At 44.4% G+C, this 27,699-nt stretch overlaps 1 protein-coding gene across 2 annotated transcripts in view; it reads right to left on the bottom strand.

Moving 5' to 3' along the window:
* The window catches only part of spata6 (spermatogenesis associated 6), a 100,978-nt gene extending 73,562 nt beyond the window's left edge, over positions 1–27,416 (bottom strand). For both annotated transcript variants that reach the window (XM_080195502.1, XM_080195503.1), the window contains exons 1-4: positions 27,227–27,416; positions 25,057–25,194; positions 18,748–18,796; positions 18,599–18,640 (exon numbers count right to left, since the gene is read on the bottom strand). In XM_080195502.1, coding sequence (XP_080051628.1) covers positions 18,599–18,640; positions 18,748–18,796; positions 25,057–25,194; positions 27,227–27,274 — 277 coding nt within the window. In that variant the 5' untranslated portion in view covers positions 27,275–27,416. The remainder of the gene's footprint in view (positions 1–18,598; positions 18,641–18,747; positions 18,797–25,056; positions 25,195–27,226) is intronic.
* Between the last annotated feature and the right edge of the window lie 283 nt (positions 27,417–27,699).

Here is a 27,699-nt window from a genome sequence, read left to right as displayed (position 1 = left end):
GAAGTTAGGCGAGGGGATAGTCGAGAAGGGGGAGCGGGGGGTATAAAAAGGTAGTGATAGACAGCAGGCAGCGTCGGGAGCGGGCAGCGGAGTGAGTGGGGGACTGAGTGAGAGTTATAAGGGCTTTGGCTCGCTGGGCTTAGGCGAGAGCAGGCTTAGAGAAGGTGAGTTGCAGTTTCTATCTTTCCCGGATTGCGTTTCGATACATACAAACCCAAGGGAAGTTGGGACATGGCAGGGGCCATGGGGAGGAACATAAGCTGTGTTAGGTGCCACATGTGGGAGTTCTTGGAGGCATCACGTCTCCCGAGGGTCCACATCTGTGTTAAGTGTTTAGAGTTGCAGCGGTTAAGGGCCCGGGTCAGGCAACTAGAGGGGCATTTAGAGGATGCGTTTCTGGTCAGGGAAAATGAAGAGTTAATGGTTAGGAACCATGAGCAGGAGGAGGTCCCAGGGGCTGAGGAGCAGGATGGGTGGACAACTGTCAACAGGAAGAAGAAGAATAGTCCTGGTCCTCAGACCTCCCCAGTGGCTCCCCAAGGTTCATCGACAGGGGCACTAAAGGATAGTCAGGTGGGCCAGAATGACTCAGAGGGACAGAAGGGGGCTGGCAATGTGATGGTGATAGGGGATGGGAAGGTCAAAGGAATCGACAGGAGGTTCTATGGGCAGAGGCGTGACTCCAGGATGGTGGTCTGCCTCCCTGGAGCAGGGGTACAGGACATAACGGAAAGGATAGAGGGAATTTTGAAAGGGGAGGGGACCCAGGCAGAGGTAATGATACACGCAGGGGAGAGGGACGTAGGAAGGCGGAATAGGGCAGATGTACGTAGGCAATTTAGGGAGTTGGGGTCCAAACTGAAGAGCAGGACCTCCAGGGTGGCATTCTCTGGGCTGCTGCCTAGTACCGGTAGGGCTAGGAATAACATAAGAACATAAGAAATAGGAGCAGGAGTAGGCCATCTAGCCCTTCGAGCCTGCCCCGCCATTCAATAAGATCATGGCTGATCTGTCGCTGCTCAGTTCCACTTTCCCGCTTTCTCCCCATAACCCTTAATCCCCTCTCTTATCAAAAACCCATCAACCCGCGTCTTAAAAATATTTAGCGAGGCAGCCTCCACCACTTCAACGGGCAGAGAATTCCAGAGATTCACCACCCTTTGAGTGAAGAAGTTCCTCCTCAACTCCATTCTAAACCGCCCCCCTTTTATCTTGAGGCTGTGCCCCCTAGTCCTACTGTCTTTTTTGAGCAGGAAGAGTCTCTCCACCTCTATCCTATCCATCCCATTCATCATCTTATACGTCTCAATGAGATCTCCCCTCATTCTTCTAAACTCTAACGAGTACATGCCCAGTTTATTCAGCCTCTCCTCATAGCTCAACCCCCTCAACTCTGGTATCAGCCTAGTAAGCCTCCTCTGCACTCCCTCCAAGGCCAAAATATCTTTGCGCAGGTGCGGCGCCCAAAACTGCACACAGTACTCCAGCTGCGGCCTCACCAATGCCCTATACAGCTGCAGCAAGACCTCCCTACTTTTATATTCAATCCCCCTCGCTATGAAGGCCAGCAACCCATTCGCCCTCCTGACCACCTGCTGCACCTGCAAGCTGGGTTTTTGCGACTCATGCACAAGGACCCCGAGGTCCCTCTGCACCGTCGCCTGCTGCAGTTTTTCGCCCCGTAAGTAATAGCGAGATCATGCAGCTGAATGCATGGCTGAGGGATTGGTGCAAGGTAGAGGGCTTCACTTTTGTAGACCACTGGGAGGTATTTGTGAGAGAAGGGCAACTGTATAGGAGGGATGGGGAAAATTTGAATGGGAGAGGGACAAATGTCTTAGCAGGGAGGTTAGCTGGAGTGTTTAGCCAGGGTTTAAACTAATAGGGAGGGGGGGGTGTGGGGATGTGACTGATAGCTCAGTAGCCACTGGGGTCGGGAGGGAGTTGGGTGATAGGGTAGGTTTGGGTGAGAGGAAAATTAGCAGGGAGAAGGAGGTTCTGAGAGGCACTGGTGGGTTGGACTGCGTCTGTTTCAATGCGAGGAGTGTGACGGGTAAGACGGATGAGCTTAGGGCCTTGATGTTTGCGAGGAAGTTAGATGTGGTGGCAGTATCAGAGACGTGGTTATGTGAAGGGCAGGATTGGCATTTATATAGATGATCTGGAGGAGGGAACCGAGTGTACGGTGTCGAAATTTGCTGATGACACCAAGATTGGTGGAACGGCAAATTGCGCGGAGGGTGTGGAGAGTCTGCAGAAGGATCTAGATAGGCTGGGCGAATGGGCCAGGAACTGGCAAATGGAATTTAATGTTGGCAAGTGCGAGGTGGTCCACTTTGGTAGGAATAATGGTAGGAAGGATTATTTCTTACATGGAGAAAAACTGGAGCACGTGACAGTGCAGAGGGGCCTCAGGGTCCTTGTGCATGAGTCACAAAAACCCAGCTTGCAGGTACAGCAGGTGGTCAGGAAGGCAAATGGGATGCTGGCCTTCATAGCGAGGGGGATTGAATATAAAAGTAGGGAGGTCTTGCTGCGGCTGTATAGGGCATTGGTGAGACCGCAGCTGAAGTACTGTGTGCAGTTTTGGGCGCCGTACTTACGCAAGGATATTTTGGCCTTGGAGGGAGTGCAGAGGAGGTTTACTAGGCTGATGCTGGAGTTGAGGGGGTTGAGCTATGAGGAGAGGCTGAATGAACTCGGCTTGTACTCGTTAGAGTTTAGAAGAATGAGGGGAGATCTCACTGAGACGTATAAGATGATGAATGGGATGGATAGGATACAGGTGGAGAGACTCTTCCTGCTCAGAAAGGACAGTAGGATTAGGGGGCACAGCCTCAAGATAAAAGGGGGGCGGTTTAGAACGGAGTTGAGGAGGAACTTCTTCACTCAAAGGGTGGTGAATCTCTGGAATTCTCTGCCCGTTGAGGTGGTGGAGGCTGCCTCGCTAAATATTTTTAAGACGCGGGTTGATGGGTTTTTGATAAGAGAGGGGATTAAGGGTTATGGGGAGAGGGCGGGAATGTGGAATTGAGCCACGACAGATCAGCCATGATCTTATTGAATGGCGGGGCAGGCTCGAAGGGCCAGATGGCCTACTCCTGCTCCTATTTCTTATGTTCTTTTGAATGTTCCTGGGTATAAGTGTTTTAGGTGTGACAGAGGAGGGTTGAAGAGAGGTGGTGGGGTGGCGTGGTTAGTAAAGGAGCACATCACAGCAGTGCAGAGGGAGGACAATATGGAGGAGTTAGGAATTGAGTCTCTGTGGGTGGAGTTGAGGAATAAAAAGGGAGAGATTACGATGCTAGAGGTACACGATAGGCCACCCAACAGCCCGAGGTCAGTGGAGGAAGGTATTTGCAGAGACATTTTAGATAGGTGCAGAAAGAATAAGGTGGTTGTAGTGGGTGACTTTAACCTTCCTGGAGCAGATTGGAAGGTGCCTAGAGCTGGGGGTACGGAGGGAGAGGAGTTTGTAAAGTGTGTGTTGGAAGCGTCCCTAGAGCAGTACGTAACTAGCCCGACTAGGGAGGGGGCTATACTGGATTTAGTGCTGGGAAATGAGCCGGGGCAGGTGGTTGAGGCTGAGGTAGGCGAACAAGTGGCTAACAGTGACCACAAGTCCGTCTACTTTAGGATAAAAATGGAAAGGGATGAGTGCCGGCCGAAGGGGAGGGTTCTGAACTGGGGGAAGGCGAGCTATAGTCGGATTAGGAGGGAGCTGAAGGACACTGATTGGGAGAGGTTGTTAGCTGGCAAGTCCACGGTTGGTAAGTGGGAGGTTTTTAAGGGCAAACTGAAAATGTTGCAGGAAAGGCACGTGCCGGTAAAGAGGAAGGATGGGGAAGGCAGGATTAGGGAGCCGTGGATTACAGGGGGTATAGAAGACTTGGTCAGGAAGAAGAGGGAGGCATATGTTAGGTCGAAACGACTGGGAACGGACAGTGCGCTGGAGGAATATAGAGAGAGTAGGAGGGAGCTAAAAAGGGGTGTTAGAAGGGCAAAAAGGGGGCATGAAATGGCCTTGGCCAATAGGATTAAGGAAAATCCAAAAGCATTTTACTCTTATATTAGGAGCAAGAGAGTGGTTAGAGGGAAAATTGGTCCTCTTAGGGACAAGGGAGGGGAGCTATGTATCGAGACTGAGGGAATGGGGGAGATCCTGAATGAATACTTTGTGTCGGTATTCACGAAGGAGAGGGGATTGGTGTCGTGTAGTGTCTTGGAGGGAGCTGTAGATCAGTGGAAGGAAATATCCATTACGAGGGAGGAAGTGCTAAGGTTTTTAGGTAGCATAATAACGGATAAAGCTCCAGGGCCTGATGGTATTTATCCCAGGCTGCTTAGGGAAGTGAAAGATGAAATTGCTGGGCCTCTGACGCAAATCTTTGTCTCTTCTTTGGACACAGGTGAGGTCCCAGAAGACTGGAGGGTGGCTAATGTGGTACCGCTGTTTAAAAAGGGTAGTAGGGATAACCCTGGTAATTATAGACCAGTGAGTTTGACATCGGTGGTAGGAAAATTATTGGAAAAAATTCTTAGGGATAGGATGTATGAGCACTTGGAGCGTTGCGATCTGATTAGGGATACGCAACATGGCTTTGTTAGGGGGAGGTCTTGCCTTACGAATCTGGTGGAATTCTTTGAGGAGGTGACAAAAACGGTTGACGATGGGCGAGCCGTTGATGTCATCTATATGGATTTCAGTAAGGCGTTTGACAAAGTCCCTCACGGTAGGCTGGTAGAAAAGGTTAAGGCACATGGGATACAAGGACAGGTAGCTAGGTGGGTCGAAAACTGGCTGGGAAATAGGACACAGGGAGTAGTTGTCGAGGGGACCTTTTCTGGCTGGAGGCCAGTCACCAGTGGTGTGCCGCAGGGCTCAGTACTGGGACCTCTCCTCTTTGTAGTATATATAAATGATTTGGAAGAGGGTGTACGTGGTGTGATCAGCAAATTTGCGGATGACACCAAGATGGTAGGATTGGTAGATACTGAGGAGGACTGTCAGGTGACACAGCAGGATATAGATAGGTTGGTGTATTGGGCAGATAGATGGCAGATGGAATTTAATCTTGACAAATGCGAGGTGATGCATTTTGGAAGGAACAATGCAGGGAGGAGTTATGTGATAAAAGGTAGACCGATTAAGAGTATAGAGATACAGAGGGACCTGGGAGTGCAGGTGCACAACTCTCTGAAGGTGTCGACACAGGTAGAGAAGGTTGTGAAGAAAGCTTATGGAATGATAGCCTTTATAGGAAGGGGTATAGAGTAGAAGAGCTGCCATCTAATGCTTCAGTTGTACAGAACGTTGGTTAGACCGCATTTGGAGTACTGCGTCCAGTTCTGGTCACCTTACAACCGGAAGGACGTGGAGACCCTGGAGAGGGTGCAGAGGAGGTTTACCAGGATGTTGCCTGGCATGGAAGGACTGAGTTACGAGGAAAGGTACGAGAAACTGGGGCTCTTCTCCTTAGAAAGACGGAGATTAAGGGGGGATATGATCGAGGTATATAAAATACTGAAGGGAATAGATAGAGTAAACAGGGTAGGCTTTTCCCTAGATTGGGGACAATTACGAGAGGTCACGATCTAAGGGTGAGGGGGGGAGAAGTATAATTTGGATATGAGAGGAAGGTTTTTCACGCAGAGGGTCGTGGGGGTATGGAACGCGCTACCGAGTAGGGTGGCGGAGGCAGACACGTTGGACTTGTTTAAGGTTTACTTAGACACATGAGTGAAGCAAGGATGGAGGGTTATAGTAGAGGGTATTAAATAGGGTCAGAGCCTCGGGACGACACCGGAAATGTAGTTTTATATGTTAACGTATTGTCTTTTTATTCCACAGGGTCGGTCCACCTTGTTGTCAAACGAGGGGCATGCACACGGTGGGTCGTGCGTGGGCTGCTCTTGGAGGTTCCGGGAGTGGCCTAGTACTTCGTGTCGTTGTGTGTGCTTAATCCTGGACCAGCAGATGGGCACCGCAACAGCTCAGTGACTATCACTGCTAGCTGTGCAGATACATGGATTTGGGCCTCTGTCTGTGGGAGTTAGCGCATTCTCCCTGTGGTTGCGTGGGTTTCCTCCGGGCGCTCCGGTTTCTTCCCACACCCCAAAGATGTGCTCTTAGGCTGACTGGTGTACCAAATTGACACTATTCTCCCCTGAATCTGGCTACATTAGGGGTTCCACTCACATACACACAGGGCGGGGTAGGTGTGGGATGATGCGGCGGCGCGGGCTCATTGGGCCAAAGGACCTGTTTCCTGTGCTGGGATGTTCTTTGTTGTACTCTCCTGTATGCCTGTGAAAAGTGGACTGTGTATCAAAGACATGCAAGACAGCTCAATCATTTCCACATGACTTGTCTCTGCAAAATATTACACATCAGATGGTAAGATGAAGTACCAGACACTGAAGTTCTCTCCAGAGCAAGTCTACCATCAGTCCACACACTACTGATGAGAGCGCAGACCCAGTGGGCAGGTCATATCATCTGCATGCCAGACGAGCACATAGCCAAGCAGGTCCTTTTTGGGGAACTCTCTGCTGGAAGACGCTCACATGGAGGGCAGAAGAAACGTTACAAAGACATACTCAAGGCCTCCCTGAATTCGCTTGACATAGAAACGACCACCTGGGAAACGCAGGCACAAAATCACCCTACCTGGCGCTGCCTCATCGACAAGGGCTGTCAAGCTTACGAAGCAAGGTGCATTGCTGAAGAATAACTTAAGCATGAGCTGCACAAATCCAGAGCCAATAACGCAACAACTAAAGCGCCGACACAAGTCTACCCAATATGTGCCAGAACATTCTGTGCCTGAATTGGCCTGATCAGTCATCTTCAGACACACTGCAACCAGCCTCAAAATTACTAATGGTGTCGAGGTCCTCATGGACGACGATGGACGAACAACAATCTCTTTATATTCTGTCTTATCAAGTACTCGTTAATGTCTATGTGCTTACTGTCAGCATCTTGTCTAACCCTCAGTTTTTTTTTTATATCTTTATTTATCCATGGACTCCAACGACTATTTAATTTGTTCGTTTCTTTTAGCAAAATATATTTTTTGCTGAATCATCCTATGATTATTATTCCGTGTTTTTAACTCATTTTCCTACTTTATTAGCATATTTCTTCGTTGACCTCTCTTCCAGTATTAGGTGGTGTCTGGACTGGCCCCAATAGTATGATTGATATTTTATTATCTTTTATCTCTATACACAGAAATGTTGTTTCTGTTTTACTAGCTCTGTACTTTTTCTACTGCCATTAGAAAGTGGTTTTCTCTAATACTGCCATAATGTTTTCTCTAATAAGTACAGCTAATTCCACCTTCCCTTTTCAGTATCATTTCTACATTCTGAAATGTTTATTACCCAATCCTAATTTTTCTGCATGTTTTATTAAGCCCTATTAAATCTGGCTTCTTGCACCATATTTATTGCTTCTGGCTCCCATTTTATTGTAAACAGTGTGTACATTGCTATACGATTTAACTCATCTTTAATAACAATACCTCAAATGTTATTTTTGTTGTTTGCTTCTCTTCCTGCACATTACTACCTACCATTGGCCTGTGCTGGAAGGATTTTGTAGGTTGAAACTCAACCTATTTGGCCATGTTATGAATGCACCTTCCTTAGCCACCAAGTCCTGGGGTGGAACTTGGAGCTCCCAGTTTAGAAGCAGGGACTGCGTCACAGGACCCCTTTATGTTATTTCTAACCACCTCTAACACTTTTACATTTATATAAGTTAGTTAAGCTAATTTTTTACATTAGCACCTAAGATGGGAAAAATCCAGCTTGTACGTTTTGTCATATAAAATCGTTAAAGTGGTTACAGCAAGTAAAGAGCCTACTGAGCCTGTTGTATCTGTGTCATCTATGCATTGTTCCATTATCCCATTTTATCTCCTGGCCCTGAAAATTCCTTTTCTTCAGATACTTATCCAAATTCTTTTTGAAGGTCAATATGGAATCTGACTCCATCACACTCTCTAGTCGTGCATGACAGATTCTAAGGGCTGACTGCGTAGAAATGTTTTTCCTATTATCAACTTTGCTTCTTTAACCAACATCTGACATCAACGTTCTGTAATTCTTGATCCTTTGATCCTAGATTTCTCCCTATTCGTTCTGTCAAGACCCCTCACGATTTTGAACACCTCCATCAAATCTTCTCTTGAGGCACTCCAGCTTGTCCAAACTATCCAAGTACCTTAAGTTCTTCACCCCTATGATCATTCTTGTAAATCCTTTCTACATTCTTTCGACTGACTTCACATCTTTCTGAAGGTATGGTGTCCAGAACTCAACAGTTGTGGCCAAGCCAGTGTATTATACAGATTTATCTCAACTCCCTTGAATTTTTTTCCTGTTTATAAAGCCTGGAATCATGTATGATTGATTAACCACTTTCTCAACCTGCACTGTCATCTTCAATGATTTGTGTACATATAGCCTAGCTCCCTGTGTTCCTGCACCCTCTTTAGAATTGTACCCTTATATTGTTATATTGTTTTTATTTACTATTCACACTGTCCCGCTCACACCAATGGCACAGGCAACTCACACAATGACGCAATCCCACTCAAACTAATAGCACTGTTCGCTCACATGGCTACCCTGTATTGGTGCCACCTGTTTTCTGTCCTGTTTCTTCCATAGATTTTTTTTTCTCATCATAGTGCCGGTCATCTGCTGCCGCTCACAGGAACTGGCACACTCTAGCTCTGCTCACCTCCAACTGTCACATCCACACCGGCGCGCAGTATCTATATCTTTATTATTGTCATTGGGACTGGTCCACTTATGTCTGTACACACTCACAATTGCTTCGAAAGGGCAGGGCTTTGCTGATGGAGCTCGAACATGGGTTGACACCAATTGGTGTGCTTGGTTATGGACAGCCATTCCCCATCGACTTTCTGTGGACCCCTGGTGGGCTATGCCTGGAGCTTATTGATTGGCCGATAAGTGGCATTTGGGCAATAGCTCTGAACCTACCTGCACTGGACCCAGGGCTACTGTTTGTTCAAAAATAATTCTGGAATTTGTCTCATAGTGCATGGAGAAACTTTTTCCCACAAATTGAGACAAATTTTTTTAAAATCTTTTTTAAAAAAATAATTATTTCACATCTTTGAAATGAGATTGAGCCCGGGTGTTTTGCATCTTGCAGAACCACCTCTCCTGAATCTTGGTCCAAAACCAAACCCTGGGAAATTCCACAAGATGCCTTCCTCCAGTACGAAAAACAGGTATTCAACACTACCCTGTTTCCTGTAACTCAACTAATTTTGTACCCATACTGCTATTGTCCCATTTGTTTCATGGGCTCTAACTAACAAAGTGGTACTTTAGTTAGCACTTCACCATTTGTCTTTTGGAAGTATGTGCAATATCTTCATCAACCCTCTCTGTTGCTTCATTATAAAACTCAAGCAAGTTAATTAAACACGATTTGCTCTTATCAAATCCATGCCGGCTTTCCTTAATTAGTCTGTAGTTTCTGGCTTATTCTTACACCCTTATTGATCATGGGTGTAGCATTTGCAAATCTCCAGTTCTCTGGTACTATCCCTGTTCATAATGAGGATTCTAATGAGATTCTATAGACTCTGGAACAGTTACATCAGATTGGAGGGTTGCTAATGTAACCACACTATTTAAAAAGGGAGGTAAAGATAAAACAGGAAATTATAGACCAGTCAGCCTGATGTCGGTAGTGGAGAAAATTCTAGAGTCCATTTTCACAGATTTTACAGCAGCGCACTTGGAAATCAGTTGTAGAATCAGACAGAGTTAGCATGATTTCAGACAGCAAAATCTTGCTTAACAAATCTACTGGAATTCTTTGAAGATGTAACAAGCAGAGGGATTTTCTAGCTGCATTCGCCCTAAGGCCAGGAATTCCCACTTAAGGTCAATGGGCCTTTGCATGGTCTGTCACTGCTCACTTTGATTCCCATGGCAGGCTGGATGGGAGAATTCCGCCCGTAGAGTTGGTAAGGAAGAGCCAGTGGATGTGGTTTATTTGGACTTTCAGAAGGCTTTTAACAAAGTCTGACATAAGAGATTAGTGTGTAAAATTAAAGCATGGGGTTTGGGGTAACATTTTGAGATGGATAAAAATTTGGTTGTCAGACAGGAAACAAACAGTAGGAGTAAATGTTCTTTTTCGAATGATAGTCAGTGACTGGTGAGGTACTGTAAAGATTAGTGATGACAGCTTCAAGTTTGTGGGTGTACAGATCACCAACAATCTGTGCTGGTCCCTCCATGCCAACATTATAGTTAAGAAATCCCACCAATGCCTCTACTTTCTCAGGAAGCTAAGAAAATTTGGCGTGTCCACTATAATTCTCACCAACTTTTACAGATGCACCATAGAAAGCATTCTTTCTCTTTGTATCACAGCTTGGTATGGCTCCTAGTCTGTCTAAGACTGCAAAAAACTACAAAGGGTCATGAACAAAGCCCAATTCATCACGCAAAACAGCCTCCCATCCACTGATTCTATTTACATTTCCAGCTGCCTTGGAAAAGCAACCAGCATAATCAATGACCGTACACACCTCAGACATACTCTCTTCCACCTTCTTCCGTCGGAAAAAAGATACAAAAGTCTGAGGTCGCATATCAACCCACTCAAGAACAGCTTCTTTCCTGCTGCCATCAGACTTTTGAATGACTTACCGTGTGTTAAGTTGATTTTTCTCTACACCCTAGCAATGACTGTAACACTACATTCCACACTCTCTCCTCTATGTACAGTAGGCTTTGTCTGTATTGCATGCAAGAAACAATACTTTTCATTGTATAATACATGTAACAATAATAAATCAAATCAAATCAAAATAGGAACACCTGCTACTCACAATGTACTGTGATGATACCATGCCTTTAAGAAATGTATTTATATCATGTTTCTTCTGAGGGGTATGTTTACCTTCAGCTCTGGTCTACCTGACCAGAGTGACAATCTGTTTGCAAACCAGGCAGCTCCATGCTGAAAATGCAGCAGAATAATTGATCCTAGATAAAGAGGTGTTTGTTTTGATCTGAGCTAATACACTGTTGTTCATTTTTGGGTTTTCCCCTGGGGTTTCAGAAAAATTAGGTTGATTGACAAGAAACAGAAATATGTGAATGGGTGGAGCTAAATTTACAGGGAAAAACAAATTAGCTTCTGCTTGATCTTGAAAGAAGCAAGAGGTGTTTCCCTTTCTCTCTCTCTGGAGGCTGCTTTTTAAGTGTCAGAAGACAGAAGTTTGTTTCTGTCTCTCCATCTCCAGAAGTGTTCAAAGGTTTGAGCACTGGCAGCCCAGGCACCAGCACATAAACCTGTGTTATTTGCTAACTGATTTGAAGAGGAACTTGAGTCTATGAGGAATATTGCTTAAATTGAAACTAATAGAGATAGGTTAACAATTAAGAATTATACCTTGTCATGCTTAAGTATTTCAATTTGGTAAAAGTTAAGCAAATTCATTTATTATATTTAAACTTTGTTAAAATAAAGTTTGTTTAGCTTCCTAGTGTGTCAACAGAATCACACCTGGAGTGAAACTCCTTGTCCAGAATTTTCTGATTGTTCATGCTAGCGGGATATTCCCAAAGTGAATGGAGATTTGGCTTGCTGTCAAATTTTCGATCTTCACTGCAATGGGATTATGGCATGAACAGGCGGTAAGATCATGCCCCTTATCTTCATGTTAATGCCAAAATAAAGAGTAGTTGGGGTCTAGTCTAACTTTGCAATACACCTTGGGGTTTATGATCTGGTCCTTAACAAAATATTAATGATTTAGATTAGGGAACTAAATGCAATATCTCCAAATTTGCAGATGATACAAAACTGGATGAGAGGGCAAGCTATTAGGATACAGAGATGATTCTGTGTGACTTGGACAAGCTGAGTTTGTGGGCAAATGCTTGGCAAATGTAATACAATGTAGTTAAATGTGAGATGGTAGCAAAAACAGGAAGGTAGATTATTTGAATGGCTATAAAGGGGAATGTACAATGAGACCTGGGTTTCCTCATACACCAGGTAAGCATGCAGATGCAGCAGATGATAAAGAAGTCAAATGGTATGTTAGCCTTCATTGCAACAGGAATAGAGTACAGGAGCAGAGATATCTCCTGCCATTACCCACAGTCTTGGTGAGCCACACCAAGAATCTTGTATGCAGTTTTGGTTCCTCTGTCTGATGAAGGATGTTTTTGCTATAGAGGGAATGCAGCAAAAGTTTACCAGACTGATTCCTGGGATTGTGGGGCTGATGTACCAGGAAAAGTTTGAATTATATCTGTTAGAGTTCAGAAGAATGAAGGGGGGATCTTACAGAAACTGATAAAATTCTAACAAGACTAGATAAGGTAGATGCAGGAAGGATGCTCCCAATGGTGGGGGAGGCCAGAATCAGGGGTCATAGTCGAGGGATAAAATCCTCTTAGGACTGAGATGAGGAGAAATTTCTTCACGAAGAAAGTGGTAAGCCTATGCAATTCGCCACCACAGGGAGTGTTATATGTTTTCAAAATGAAGTTAGATATAACTCTTGGGGAAAAGGGAGCAAAGAATACAGATGGAAGGTGGGATCAGACTACTCAGTTGGATGATCAGCCAAGATCATACTGAATGGCAGAGCAGGCTCAAAGGGTCGAATGGCCTATGTTTTATGAGTTGAAATTTATATGTTGAGCTTGAACTATGCATAATTGAATCCTTCAATAATTTATTACTTAAGAGTAAAGCTTGACTCAGTTAGCAGTATGATAGAAGGTGCTAATAGATTTTCCTTTGATGTTTCAAGAAATCCTTTCAAAAATGGGGTTGACTTCTATAGATAGATTTTCTTGATGGAGTAGGGGTGCTGCAGCAGATGCAGAATATTGTTTGCTGCCCCATTAGAAAAGCTGGTTGCGAATTAATCCTGCAGTGATAATACACTCTGGTGTCCTCTTTCAAGCTCAGCATTGGACTTGCGCCCCTCAGTGGTAGAAAGTCCGGGTCTTAAGAGCTGCCCACCAATGTGATCAGTTGACAGCCTTGCAGTGCCATAGCTCAGCAGTGGGTGCTGCTGGGACTGCAAGCAATCCTACGAAGAACAGAGCAGAGATACCAAACTCAGATAATCCTGGGATTATTTTGGGGGAGCATACTCGGAAGGGATGAGTGCCCCCGGCACCACAGGTATGGGATTTGGAGAGCAGGGATTAGGCAGAAAAGTGTGGATACCATTCTGGATGGTGTAGGAGGCACCTCCCAAAAACTGTGTTCCCCTTCCCAGAGTTCACCAGTGTTGGTGAAAAGGTGGCCATCTTTCACTGCCAACTGTATTATGGCAGAATTAGGCCCTTAATTGGGCAGTTAAAGGTGGGCTAGCAGATGCTTTATCCACCTGCCATTTAAGCTTTTCTCAGTTGTCCTTCGGGGCAAATTACCTCATCTTGTTCATCAGAATTACAATGTCCATCTTTAGACACACTGTTGATTACAGCAATCTGGTCTTCACAATTATGCAGCATATGGATGTGAAAAGTACATGACCAGAAGAAGAATCAAATGGACTCAAAACATTAACTCTGTTTCTCTCGCCACAGATGCTGCGAGGCTTACTGGTTTTCTTTTCAGCATTTTTTTGTTTTTATTTCAGATTTCCAGCATCTGCAGTATTTTGCTTTTATTCTAGAGAAATATAGACCAGTCAGCTTAACATCAGTATTAGGAAAAATAACGAAATTCTTACTAAAGGAGAGAATAGGAGAACATCTAGAAATGAGAAAAACAACAATGAATAGTCAGCATGGATTTGAAAGACGAAAATCTTGCTTGCCAACCTTATTGAACTCTTTGAGGAGGAAATGGATAATCAGGAATATGTAATTTATTTGGAATTTCAAATGTCCTCCAATTTGGTGCCCTATGATAGAATAATGAATAAGATTGAAGAACATGGAGTTAGGGGACAAGGATAGAATAGATTGCTTTCTGGATTTAAGATGAAAGCAGACAGTGTGAGTAAAGTGTATTTATTCAGAGCAGTGGGAAGTGGGGTGAGTTTTTCTATAAGAGTCAGTGCTGGGATTCACGTTGTTCACAATCTACATTAACAATCCAAATCAAGAACACAGTTTCTAAATTTTTAGATGGCACCTAATTGGAAGGGATAGTTAATTCTGAGGAGGACATCAATAAACTTGCAGAATGAGCAAATAATTGACAACTTTGGTTCAACACAGGTAAATGTGTGGTGGAAAGAATGGGGGGTGACTTATTACTTGGAAGGTTTAAGTTTACTATTAAGTTTATTTATTAGTGTCTCAAGTAGGCTTACATTAACACTGCAATGAAGTTACTGTGAAAATCCCCTAGACAGCACACTCTAGTGCCTGTTCAGATATGCTGAAGAGAATTTTGCCTGGCCGACGTACCTAACCGGCTCGTCTTTTGAACTGTGGGTGGAAACTGGAACAACCAGAGGAAACCCACACAGACATGGAAGAACATGCAGACAGTGACCCAAACTGGCAACCAAACCCAGGTCCCTGGCGCTGTGAGGCAGCAAGGTACAACTGTAGGTGGGGTACAGAAACAAAAAAAAATCACTAAAAGTTGTCACATGTCAACAAGGTAAATAACAAGCAACTAAGTACTAGGCTTTATTCCTAGAATAGAATTCAAAAGGAGGGAAGTAATGGCCAGAATTCTCGACCTCACTCGTAGATGGGATTCTCCAGTCCTGCTGCAGTGAATAGAGATTTGGCTGAGCACCAAATTGTCTGTTCTCACTGGCAGCAGAAGTAGGGTGTGCAAGTCTGGAAAATTCCAGCCAATGCAAAATGTGTATCGAATGTTGGTTAGTGACACTTAAGAGTGCTGCGTACAGTTCTGATCACCATAGTACAAAAAAGCACTGAAAAATGTGCAGAGAATATCTACAAGAATGATACCAGAAATATGTATATAGACATATCAGGAGAGGACTGACATCCTGGGTCTCTTTTCCCATGAAAAAAAGAGAGGTGAAGAGTGATTCAGTAAAATTCTTAAAATGGTCTGATGTTAGGGTAGGAAATGCTTAACATTCAAGTTAGTATTTGCAGGTTAATTGATTAAGTGCATCACTGGGTGTATATAATGGGGAAACAGGAGTGATGGTAGTTGTAGAACCATATCACTGGGAATAAAGCTCCATCTGGAAGAAGTCAAGACATGGCCGGAAGTTTCCCAAAAAATGGTTCAGTCAGAAAACTCTCCAGAAAAACGGCAGATTTTTCAAAAAGACTTTCCCACACATTGGGTGCAATCTTTCTGGCCCACTGCGCCAGTCGATCGGCGGAGTGAGCTGGGAAGATAGTGCACAAGGCTTTCTTACTGGGCACGAACTAATTTCGTGCCGAGAGTCATCTTTCCTGCCGTACCTTGCCGATGTGATTGACTTTGCATCTGAAACTGATCTAAATTTTAACATGCCCGACACAGCCATTTCTGGCCTTACCAACGTTTCCTCACCAATGGGGACCAGACATTTGGTTTTGATTTGATTTATTGTTGTCACATGTATTAGTATAAAGTGAAAAGTATTATTTCTTGTGCACTATACAGACAAAGCATCCCATATATAGAAAAGTAAAAGGGAGAGTGGAGAATATAGTGTTACAATCATAGGTAGTGTGTAGAGAAAAATCAACCTAACGTGAGGTAGATCCATTCAAAAGTCTGATGGCAGCAGGGAAGAAGCTGCTCTTGAGTCAATTGGGACAGGTCCGCAGACTTTTTTAATCTTTATCCCAATGGAAGATGAAAGAGAGTGTGTCTGGGGTGCAAGGCATCCTTGATTTTGTGGCTGCTTTTCCAAGGCAGCAGGAAGTGTAGGCTGTGTTAATGGATGGCTACAAATGATATGATGGCCATGCAAGGGGTATCAGAGGCCATTAAAGCCCACAGGTCACAGGAACATGGCCAAGCATTGCCCATGGGAAAGTGCCAGGCTGGCACCCTGGTACTGCCAATGGGGCATCCTGGCACCGGGACAGTGCCAAGAGGGTGGAAAAATGATGGGGGAGAGGCAAGGGGGGTTCTGCAGGGATTGTGATAAGCAGGGCGAGGGGGAGAAGATATGCAGACCAAGGGATTGATTGGCAGAGGGGATAGGAACCGGCACAGGGAGCAATCGGTAGAGAGGCGATGTCCGTGAGTGTGGAGGGGGGAGTGGAATGCCAGCAGGTTGTCCAGTGCACTGGCAGATCAGGCGCCTGTGCAATGGCGCCCCAAGCATTCTGTCTCCAGTTTCACTGGCAAGCTTTGGCTCTGCCGCCACCCCACATCCCGCCCCCCCCCCACCCCCAACCACTGGTGAGAATTGCCTCTTTTTCGCTGTAAGATTGTGACTCATGGCTTGCTGAAAAAATTGGCGCCATTTTCTCCCATTTTCTTGCTCATTCGGCACAGAATTTGTTGCGAAAAGATTGTGCCCACTGACGTTTTTTGAAGGGACTGTGTTTTGCACCATCATTGTAAGGGGCAGGGCCTAAAAACATTGGCACCACAGAGATTAAACACAAATTTTAATTTGAAGACCCCACTCCCCATGTCCCCCCGCTTCCAGATTTCGAGACCACCTTTCCCCCATCCATCCTTATTGATGGCATATTCCATCCCCGAACATAGTTCACTGGCAAAAACCCCCAACTCCCCATCCCAAACATTGATTATCGGCATGAACTCCCCTCATTATTTTGTTGCCATGAGTCTGGCCACCACCCACACCACACCCCCAACCCCACCCCACTTTCTCATGAGCATAGATCTCCAGCATAGTAATTCTCACCGATGTTTCAACATGCTGATATGTGGGAACATATGACGTTCCCAAAAGATTCGGCATTATGCCAATTTTGCATATTTAAACTCACTGGGTGTGAACCTGCTCATGTCTGCTGGGAGGGCCTGGGAAGATCCAGATTATTTTGTGTCCTGTGCAAATTCCACTTTCAGCATCTCGCTGAGCTTTCTTGACATAGCAGGATTTGCGCCACTGATAACTGTTCACTGATAATGGGGGAAGATTTAAGGAGGAGGCAATGTTTAAGGAGGGAATTTCACCCAACTACCAATGGTACCACATTCAAAGGCACAGTGCCCAATCAAAGGACGGCATTGGGAAAGGGAAGCTCTGCTGAGAGCAATACTCCCACCCTTGCTTGCTGCCAACCACCTCCCCACCTGTTCCACCCAACAATCCCATCCCGCCTTAACTCACCTTTGGACAGGTGTCCCTCACCAATCCTTGGCCTCTGGTGGATGCATCACCACAGATAACACCACTTCCCCGGGGGCACGGGGCAGGATTTTTATCCCCTGGATCCACGATCCTGGGAAAGGCTTGTCACTGTCCACTTAAGTGCCTGATGGGCACTTAATTCAGTGCACCTTCCCAAAAGAAAGCGATGCAGGGCTCTCAACAGCTCTCCACAAGGTAAATGAGGTGTCTATTGCCTGCATTAAATACTGTCCAATATGATGAAGGCTTTGATATTTATTTTGCAAGAACGCACACCTAAAAGGTGGCATGGTGGCACAGTGGTTACCACTGCTGCCTCACAGTGCCAAGAGCCCAGGTTCGATTGGGTCACTGTCAGAGTGGAGTTTGCATATTCTCCCTATGTCTATGTGGGTTTCCTCCAGGTGCTCCGGTTTCCTCCCACAGGCTGAAAGGTGTGCTGGTTAGGTGCATTGACCTAACCAGGCGCGGGACTGTAGTGACTAGGGGAATTTCACAGTAACTTCATTGCAGGGTTAATGTAAGCCTTACTTATGACTAATAAATAAACTTTATAAACTTTATGTAGTCAGTGGATAAGTACAGAGTTAATCAGCATGGTCTCTATTTTAATTTAGATCTCCTTCTTAATTACTTTCTGGGACATGGTTTCACAAATAGTGATTGCCTTTTAACAGCCGCTCAACCTGTTATTGTTATTTGCTCTGATTGTGTGAATCACAGAATGCTTCAGAATGGAGTCTAATTCTGTATTTTACAAGAATTCACACATATGCCAGCATATTTACAGGAATCAGGACTGAGAACCCATCCAACTTTGTCTTAATAGTTCAGGGATTGTGATGCTAATTATATCATTTCTACTGTTGTTTGAGATTTTAGCACAGGTTTGAAAATCACCTGATATTTTCCTGGTCTCTACTGCTCACCTACTCAACTGATAAACTCACTGAGGCATTAAGGTGGTTTCATTTTCTTTTTTCCATTTCAGTATTTTGTATGTGCTTTCCATCTTCCTTCCACTCCCGAGTATGAAGGAACCCAAAGCATTTTAACAAAATAAAATGTCATTTGCAATATGTGTCTGTGTTTCTTCTCATATCACGCATTTATTCTGTCTTTGTATGGAAGAGAGAAATGTGTTCTCAAAATAAGTATCACATCACGTATGTCTGTTAAATGATAGTGGTACTTTACTAGGTGATAGCAATCTTCATAAAATGTATTCCCAATGTGCAAATAGTATCTGACAGGTAAACGTATTGACATTTTGCAAATATTGATGGTACCTGGCGGAGTCAGCTGTATCAATTCAAATTTTGTTGTATCCACTGTGAACAAAGGAATCATAAGACAATGTCAGTGTTAATTAAGTGTTAAACAAGTGTTGGAAATACAAATGCATGAATACAAAATATTACAGATATATTGCTCTTACTTTCCAGCATGTCTGCAACATCCCCAGGATTCATAGCTTCTGGAAAGTTCTGTATTTACATAAAAGAGTAAAAAGAACATCAATTACAAAGTACCACAATTGCTTAATACTTGGAAATAATCTTCTAATATCAGGAAACACATAAAAGTAATAGCAAATTATTGCAGGTGCTGGAATCTGAACAAAAACAGAGAATGTTGGAAAATCTCAGCAGGTCTTACAGCATCTGCGGAGAGAGGACAAAGCTAACATTTTGAGTTTGTACGGCCCTTCTTCAGAGCTCATACAAAGCTAAATGTCTTTTTTAAAAATACCTAATGATAATTTAGAAAAAAGAATTATGGCTGTGGACTCATGGGCTAAGTTTTGGTTTGAAAATGAGTTGATGAAATGGTCAATAGAAACAGTTTAGTACTTTGAGGAGAAAACTTGTGACAAGTATAATTCAAGTTATGCTCCAAATTATTAGAAATTTCAAATTAGAGCTTTTTTGCTTCATCCTTTTCCTGAGTTTGATCTAACAGCTGATCTCAATGATTTGTGACTTCTTCTGTTTGTTGTGAAGACTTCTACCAATAATGCTTTTCTTTGTTAATTATAAACAATGCCGTTGCTTTTCATTTTCAAAAATAGTAATTGACTCACGTTCATTAAATTTGTAAAGTGCTGCGCTGTTCTGAATGTTATTTGTTAAAATGAAAAGTGAACAGAAATGCAGGTTAAATTTACCTATATTTGAACAACTTCCCCTGATGTAACACTTAAGCATAGCTAAATGCCTCAAGCAATTACCTGGAAAAGGATGGGGACAATGAGAATGTTGAATAACAAACACAAATGAAAGAATCAGGGCAAGTGACAAAATACACAGTTATAAAAAGTAGCATTTGAGAAAGTTTTGAAGGTAGAAAGTGACGTATCAAGGCATTTCAGTTTGGGAAGCCCAGAGACAGGGGGTGATTCTCCCAAAGAAATTCTAAATGCTGAATTCACAGGAAAAGTGGTGTAAATCACAATTGTTTTTACAGTGGGATTTCAGACTAGAATCTCCCATACTCTGTGCACTGCAGAGGTCACAATCGTGAATATCATTAAAAGCTTGGGGGGCGACAGGGTCTATTCACGCCCTAGTCCGATAGTTCTGGGCTTCTGTGCATCTGCAGTGGCCCCAAACTGTCAGCCTCCCGTTTGCTGGACAACCCGGGACCCCGTAGTGCTGCCCCTGCCAACACCTCCACAGCCCGATCATGGGCCCATGACTATTCCTGGCCAAACCCGATCCTGCCCCACCCCCCCCAGCGCTCCAATCTTTAACATCACCCAGTAGTGACAATCCTCCCCCCCCAACACACACCCTAACTCAGCAGACACCCTCCTCATGAGAGGCAGACCCCCCCACTTCGGAGGCAGACCTTCCCCCACCTCGGCAGACAATCCCTCATGGGAGACAGACTCCCCCGGCAGACCACCGCCGCCACCTCCCCCCCAGCCCAGCTCAATTGCTGGCCTCCCTCCACTCCATCCAACCTAGGCTGATCCTGTCTGCAGAGTGGCAGCGGGACCCCTCCGCCCCCACCAATCGCCCCCTAGGCCCCCAGCTGACCCTGCCCCTTTGGCCCTGCCCAATGCTTGGTAGGCAGTGCCAAGGTGCCTCCTAGACATGGGCACATTGGCCTTTGGGCACTGCCAGGGGACACAGACAGGCACTCCCAGGTTGCCCATGTCCAGGGACACCACCCTTCCATCATCTGATCTGCTGGGGGCCCCAATTGGCCCCCTTCACTCCAGCGAAGTGTCTCACTAGTTCCCCAAAAATGGGAAGCTATTCTTAACCCCACTGGACTGAATTGATACTGGTTGGATGGGAGATGCTATCAGGCTCAGAGAATTCAGTCCCGGGCCCAACAATGATATTTAAATCATGTTAAAAATCAATTACAATGACTTGCCTGGTGTTCCTGCTGGACCGGATATCAGGCGGTGGGAGACACGTACGTGTCAGGAATGTATGCATGAATACCGCAAATCGGCGCACACGCGCATCTCCCAACCTGACTCGCCAAAAAATTAGCAGCTCGGAATGGGAGAATCACCCCCATAATAACCAATAGTTCAACCTAGACAAGGTGCACAGTGGATTTGAGTCAGAAGCTAAAAAGACACAAGATAGAACATGCAGTGAAAAAACAGAAGAGGTCCTTGTGCATGAGTCGCAAAAACCCAGCTTGCAGGTGCAGCAGGTGGTCAGGAAGGCGAATGGGATGCTGGCCTTCATAGCGAGGGGGATTGAATATAAAAGTAGGGAGGTCTTGCTGCGGCTATATAGGGCATTGGTGAGGCCGCAGCTGGAGTACTGTGTGCAGTTTTGGTCGCAGTACTTACACAAGGATATTTTGGCCTTGGAGGGAGTGCAGAAAGGACAGTAGGACTAGGGGGCACAGCCTCAAGATAAAGGGGGGGGCGTTTTAGAACGGAGTTGAGGAAGAACTTCTTCACTCAAAGGGTGGTGAATCTCTGGAATTCTCTGCCCGTTGAAGTGGTGGAGGCTACCTCGCTAAATATTTTTAAGACGCGGGTTGATGGGTTTTTGATAAGAGAGGGGATTAAGGGTTATGGGGAGAGGGCGGGAATGTGGAACTGAGCCACGACAGATCAGCCATGATCTTATTGAATGGTGGGGCAGGCTCCAAGGGCTAGATGGCCTACTCCTGCTCCTATTTCTTATGTTCTTATGTTCTTATGTCTGCTGGAGCAAATCACTGGAAGAATTTATATTTCTTGAAAAATGCTTCCTTCATCAAGAAATGTAGTTAAGAGAAATATGTGTTATAATCAAGAGAAGACATGGATACATTGACTAATTTGAGTAGCTTAATCAGTGCTTCACTAACAAAAATTCACATGGAAAGAAATACTGCTCTGGATGAAGGCAATCTATCCCCACTAATTTCAAGTATTTTATGAAATGTCAGCAGGTTTCTTTATTGTTTTCACATTTAACAATTACATTCTAAAGTAATTAATTATATGAAACACTTTAAGATGCTTCAATATGATTAAATATGATTATAGTAGCCTCCATAGTTCAATTAGAGAACTCCAGGGCAAGCAGGTGTAATTCAGTTCCCATTTTTACTTTACATATTGTATCCTAACTTCTGTATTCCCATTATAATGCAAACTGCCTATGCAAACTTGTCACACAACAATTACATCTACTTATAGTGGTATTGATGCACCATCTCCACTAGGATGGGGTGCTACTTCAACAATAGATTTACTGCATACACTCATAAAGTTCCCATTGCTAATGACAGAACAATTTTCTTATCACAATCATCTTTATGTTCCTGTTATTTTCTCTGTCCCTCTTTCTCTGCTTCATTTTTTCCTCTTTCCATTCAGTTGAAAATTAGTGGGTGGTGTGGTGTGGAATGGTACAACAGACAAGATAACTACCAATTTTCTACTGCAAATAGGAGGTGTTAGTTTCATAGTTGTATTTCCATATGGCAAGTATGGAAATCTGATTATATTGAAGACCAAGCCAAGGTTCCAGGCCATGAATTACAGCAAAGATCCAACCAGTCTGTATAGTGCAACGTCTGGGCTGTGGATGGAAGATTGTAGGCTTGTTGAGGATTCTGGTCAAACTCTGAGCTGGGGAAGGTAGAAACAATGTGAAGGGATCTGCAGATAGGTTTGGGGGCATACATGAGATTTAGCCATGGGTGCACTGCATCAGAGGAAAGCAATATAAGGATAGTGGCATCTACCATCTATTTCCTGACCTCCACACTCCATCTTCTCCCAAAGCAGCCAGCACCAAACCCAATAACATCCCCACCCCACCCAACTAACTTTGCTCTCAAACTTTCCTGGCCCTTCAAACTCCTGCTGGCTCATCTTCTTTTTCACTGGCAGCCCTCTTCCACTCATCCTTCAGTCCTTCCTTCCTCTATTGACTAACTCGTCGCCTTTTCTTCACATCCATTTCCTCTCCTCCACATTATTTTCATCCTCTACTCTCATCACATTCTTTTTACCTTTTCTTCTCCCTCACTCCCTAACCCCTTTGCTGATTCCTTTTTTGTCCACCTTCTAGGGCATATCTGAAAATGAGGTGTCAAACTGGACAAGCTACAACACCAGGACAACCTGCATGCCAAACAGCATAAGCAGCATGCAACAGACTATCCCACAACCAATGGATCAGATCAAAGCTCAACAGTCAAGGCACATCCAGTCATGAATGGTGGTGGACAATTAGACAAAGAACTGAAGGATGAGGTCCAACAAATGTCCATTGATGGTGAAGCCCAGTACATCAGTGCAAAAGACAAAGCTGAAACATTTACAATCACCATCGGCCAGAAATGCCAAGTAATTTATCCACCTTGACCTCATCTCAGATCCCCATCATCACAGATGCCAGTCTTCAGCCAATTCCATTCATTCCATGTGATATCAAGAAATGTCTCAAAGCACTGGATACTGCAAAGGCTGTGGGCCCTGACAATACCTGGCAATTATACTGAATACTAGCGCTCTTGAACTTGCCACGCCCATAGCCAAGCTGTTCCAGTACAGCTACAACACTGGCACCTACCCAGCAATGCGGAAAATTGCTCAGGTATGACAAGTTCACAAAAAAGCAGGACAAATCCAGCCCCCTGCCAATTACCACCCTTTTCGACCATCAGCAAAGTGATGGAAAGTGTTACTGTGCTGCTATCAAGCTGCACCTACTCAGCAATAGCCTGCTCACTGAAGCTCAGTTGGGTTCCACCAGGGCAACTCAGCTCCTAACCTCCTAACCAAAGATGGACAAGAGGGCTGAACTCAAGAGGTGAGAGGAGAGTGACTGCTCTTAACGTCAAGAGAGCGTGTGACTGACTGTGGCATCAAGGAAAGCTGTGGTTAATGGGAATCAAGGGAGGACTCTCCATTGGTTGAGTGATTGAATCATATCTAGCACAAAGGAAGATGGTGTGGCTGTTAGAGGACAATTGTCTCAATTACAGCACATCATTATAGGACTTCCCCAGGGTAGTGTTCTAGACACCTAATCATCACTAGCTGCTTCATCAATGATCTTCCCTCCATCATATGATCCAAAGTGGAGAAGCTGGCAAATGATTGCACAATGTTCAGCGTAACTCAAGATTCCTCAGATACTGAAGCAAGTCATATCCATATGCAGCAAAACATGGACAACAGCCAGTTTTTGGCTCGCAAGTTACAAGGAACATTTGCACCACACGAGTGCAAGGCAAAGACCATTTCCAACAAAAGAAAATCTAACCATCTCCTCATAACATCCAATGGCTTTTAATCATTGCTGAAAACCACTGACCAGAAACTGAGCTGGACCAGCAGTACAAATCCTGTAGCTACAAGGGCAGATTAGAGACTTGGAATTCTGTGGTGAGTAACTCATCTTCTGACTCCCCAAAGCCTGTCCATAGTCTAAAATGCCCATCAAATAAAAAATTATCAGAATATCCTCCACAAACTAATTCTGTTTTCTAAAAATCAAATGGGTTGTTAACTTATATGTCACCGTTTTTGTAATTTTTTTTGAGGGAAGATAGATTGGGGAAGCTCTTGGCACAGGGCAGGGTTTAGAAGTTGTCTGATAGGGAGAATGGGAGAGCTAGCAGGGACAACTTGTTTTGTCCACGGGAGACTTTTAAAAGTTGTCCCGAGGTGGCCAATTAAAATGATCATAGGTTTTGACTGGGTTGTTGCCAAGTGCAGCAACTTAAAGAGCAGACAGGGGGAAAACAAACTCCGACTACATTTTTGGAGCAGTTAGCATGAGACATATATTGGCTAGAATCGCCACATTGAGGGGCACAGCTGCAGTTAGCAGTGCTTAAACTAAATGATTGCTGAAACAACAGAGGAACAAAGACTTTTCTTATGTATTTCTTTCAATTTCAGTAAAATTGGCATTAGCGTAGTCCAATTGAAGCTTTGCTAATGCAATTACAGAACAAAGAGACTATGGCATAGAAAGAAGAAACGTAATAATACATTTAAACAAATAATCTTACATTTCAAAGCTGATAATTAAATTTGGAATTATTTACTTATGAGAAAAAACATTCAGCTTGAGAAATATTCACAGTATTGGGACAAGGTTAATTTGATAAATACATTTTTTTCAGGAAAAGAGAAGCAGGCCTAAATGATTCAAAGTGTTTTAACTAAATACTCAAAACGAAAAAGAAATTGCGAAGAATCAGGTCAATATATCTCTTTTTCTTTCTTTAGAATATGCTTGAACAAGAAGACGTATTATACCTTTTCAATCTTCATTTTGTCATTGAAGATCAATGGAAAGACAGAAGGGAGAAACTTGGTTTTCTGGAACTTTCCTAACATACATACACTAATGTAAACATCATTCTTTTCAGGTAGGAACACTCCAGGGCATGTAACCTATAATAAATTATTTCAAATAAAAAGGATCACAATGTTGCACAGAAAAATGAAATGTCATACCATCACCATCACCAACATTATGTTACCACTCATTTTGGCAATGAAATTTTACGTCTTCATGCCCTCCCATGTGTCATGTTCCATTGACAACCCAGTCATAACCTATTTTGCATCATGCACTAATATCCAACACCAAACCCCCACCCACACCTCCCACATTGATTTCTTCATTGTCAGGCAGCTTTTGTCTTTATGTTGCTGCCTTAGAGCATTCAGCAATCATTAGTAAATTTCCTGCTGGGCTAAAATCCAGTCCAATGCAGGTATTATTGCAGGTGGGACAAAATATTTGACGGATTATTTAAAGATCTGTTGACCTCTGTCAGCAATTTCCCGCATTGAGGCATGTGTGACCGGAAAATCCCACCCATAGGCTGGAATTTTCCGGCCGACTCACTGATGGGATCTTCTGGTCCTGCCAACAACAAACCCCCACTGCAGGTTTCCTGGTGGTGTGGGGTGCATAGAATGGGAAACTCCGTTGACAGCCAATGGTGGGTCGCCTCTGTCACTATAGAACATGCAAAGGTGGAGGGAGAGGGAGATGGAAAATCCTGCCCATTGTCTTCAATACATATAAATTCCACAAACAAATTAAATTTAATTCATAAAATGGTTCAAAGTTCATTTAGTAGTTTCAAAATTTTTACTTAGATAAAATTATCCCTAAGCCCATTCGTGACTTAGAGCAAATCATTTTAACTAGGTTTTCAGTCAAAATAGGTTTCAGCGATTGACAATGGACTGCTGCCAAGGACGTAATTCAAACGTGTCCTCATACTGTGTTTAATTCCCATGAAATAAACAAGGGGAGATCCTCTTAACGTCTCGACTGAGAAAATTTATATCTCCTTGAAAAATAATTTTGTTACTTTTACGCCAACAACCAGGTGATGCAACAATCACAAGTGGTAATATTTTAAACATAAGACTTGTGTGAAAGAAAGCTTCTTACAATCTTCATTGAATAAGGGGGGAAATTTCTACATTAACTTATAAACATGCTCCTACAAATGCTAACTGCTTATCATACAAAGAGTTGACATTGAAAAATCATGAAAAATGTACAGGTAAGAATACATAGATGTGGTTAAAAACTATCTAACGAATTGGAGGAAATTTTGGGAAAATCAAAGCCACAATTTTCATTTCTCGTGAGGAACTCAAACTTTTTTTAATAAAGTTTATTTCTTAGTGACACAAATAGGCTTACATCAACACTGCAATGAAGGTACTGCGAAAATCCCCTAGTTGCCACACTCTGGTGCCTGTTCGGATGCACTGAGGGACAATTTAGCATGGCCAACGCACCTAACCAGCACGTCTTTCCGACTGTGAAAGGAAACTGGAGCACCTGGAGGAAACCCATGCAGACACAGTGAGAACGTACAGACTCCACACAGACAGTAACCCATGCCGGGTACTGAACCCAGGTGCCTGGTACTGTGAGGCACCAGTGCTAACCACTGTGCCACCATGCCACCCAAACAAAACTCCTGAATTCCGTGCAAAGAACAAAATTGAAAAGCTAATTTTAAAAAACCCACAATGTAGTGAGATGAGCAAAAAAAGTTAAAATCAGAAGAGGTTGCTGCAAGTCGTTGTTGTTGTTGGGGGAGGGGCGGAGTCTTTCCCCGCCCCCATCCCACGCAGTCATTGGACACGGCGGAGAGCTTCCAGCAAATCCCAGCAGAGAACGGCCCTCTCCCTGCCTCCTATTGGCTCAACCGCACATCATTCACTACCCCCGGCCAGCTGCTGCTGCGGCCCAACGGCCGACGCTGATCAATAATCACTGCCCGTCCGCCCCTCCCGTACCCACCGCCCGGCTCACTCCCAGCCGCTCACACTCATCCCCGCCCGCCCCCTCACACCTGTCGACTGCCCGCCCGGCTCACACCCACCCACCGGTTCACTCCCAGCCGCTCTCACCACCTCCCCCCCCCCCCCCAGCCTCACCCACACCCACCGCCTGGATCTTCAAATACACCGTGAGCTTCAGAACTTTCTTCGGCATTTCTGCTTGTTTAGAAATAACACTGGATCAAGCTATTTATATCAATATATATCGCTTGAATATATATCGTTTAAAAGGGAAAGCCTGCGTAAGGTGCAGCTCGAGGCAGCGATTCAAAAGTGTGGAAGCAACGGTCAGTGGAATCCCGGCGTTGCCATGGCACCGGGCCCCACGCTGACGCCACAGAAAGGAAGTGATGCAGCAATAGTGCGGGTCAGAGTCGGGGGCCCGGTGCGGGTCAGGGTCAGTCCATTGTAGGTCAGGGCTGGCCAAATGCGGGCCAGGTCAATGATGCAGGGCCAGGCCAGTGTGGGGCATTGGAGCAAAGCCAATTCTCCTCAATCATCATTGTCCTGGCCCAGATACAATCACAACTGTCACAGTCATAGAAGTTTACAGCACAGGAAAAGGCCCTTCGGCTCATT

This window comes from Carcharhinus amblyrhynchos, chromosome 9 (genome assembly GCF_965287045.1).
Source record: "Carcharhinus amblyrhynchos chromosome 9, sCarAmb.v2.hapA, whole genome shotgun sequence".
NCBI classification, from domain to species: Eukaryota; Metazoa; Chordata; class Chondrichthyes; order Carcharhiniformes; family Carcharhinidae; genus Carcharhinus; species Carcharhinus amblyrhynchos.
The sequence above is the reverse complement of the archived record's forward strand: the minus strand, read 5'-3'. Positions and strand labels throughout refer to the sequence as shown.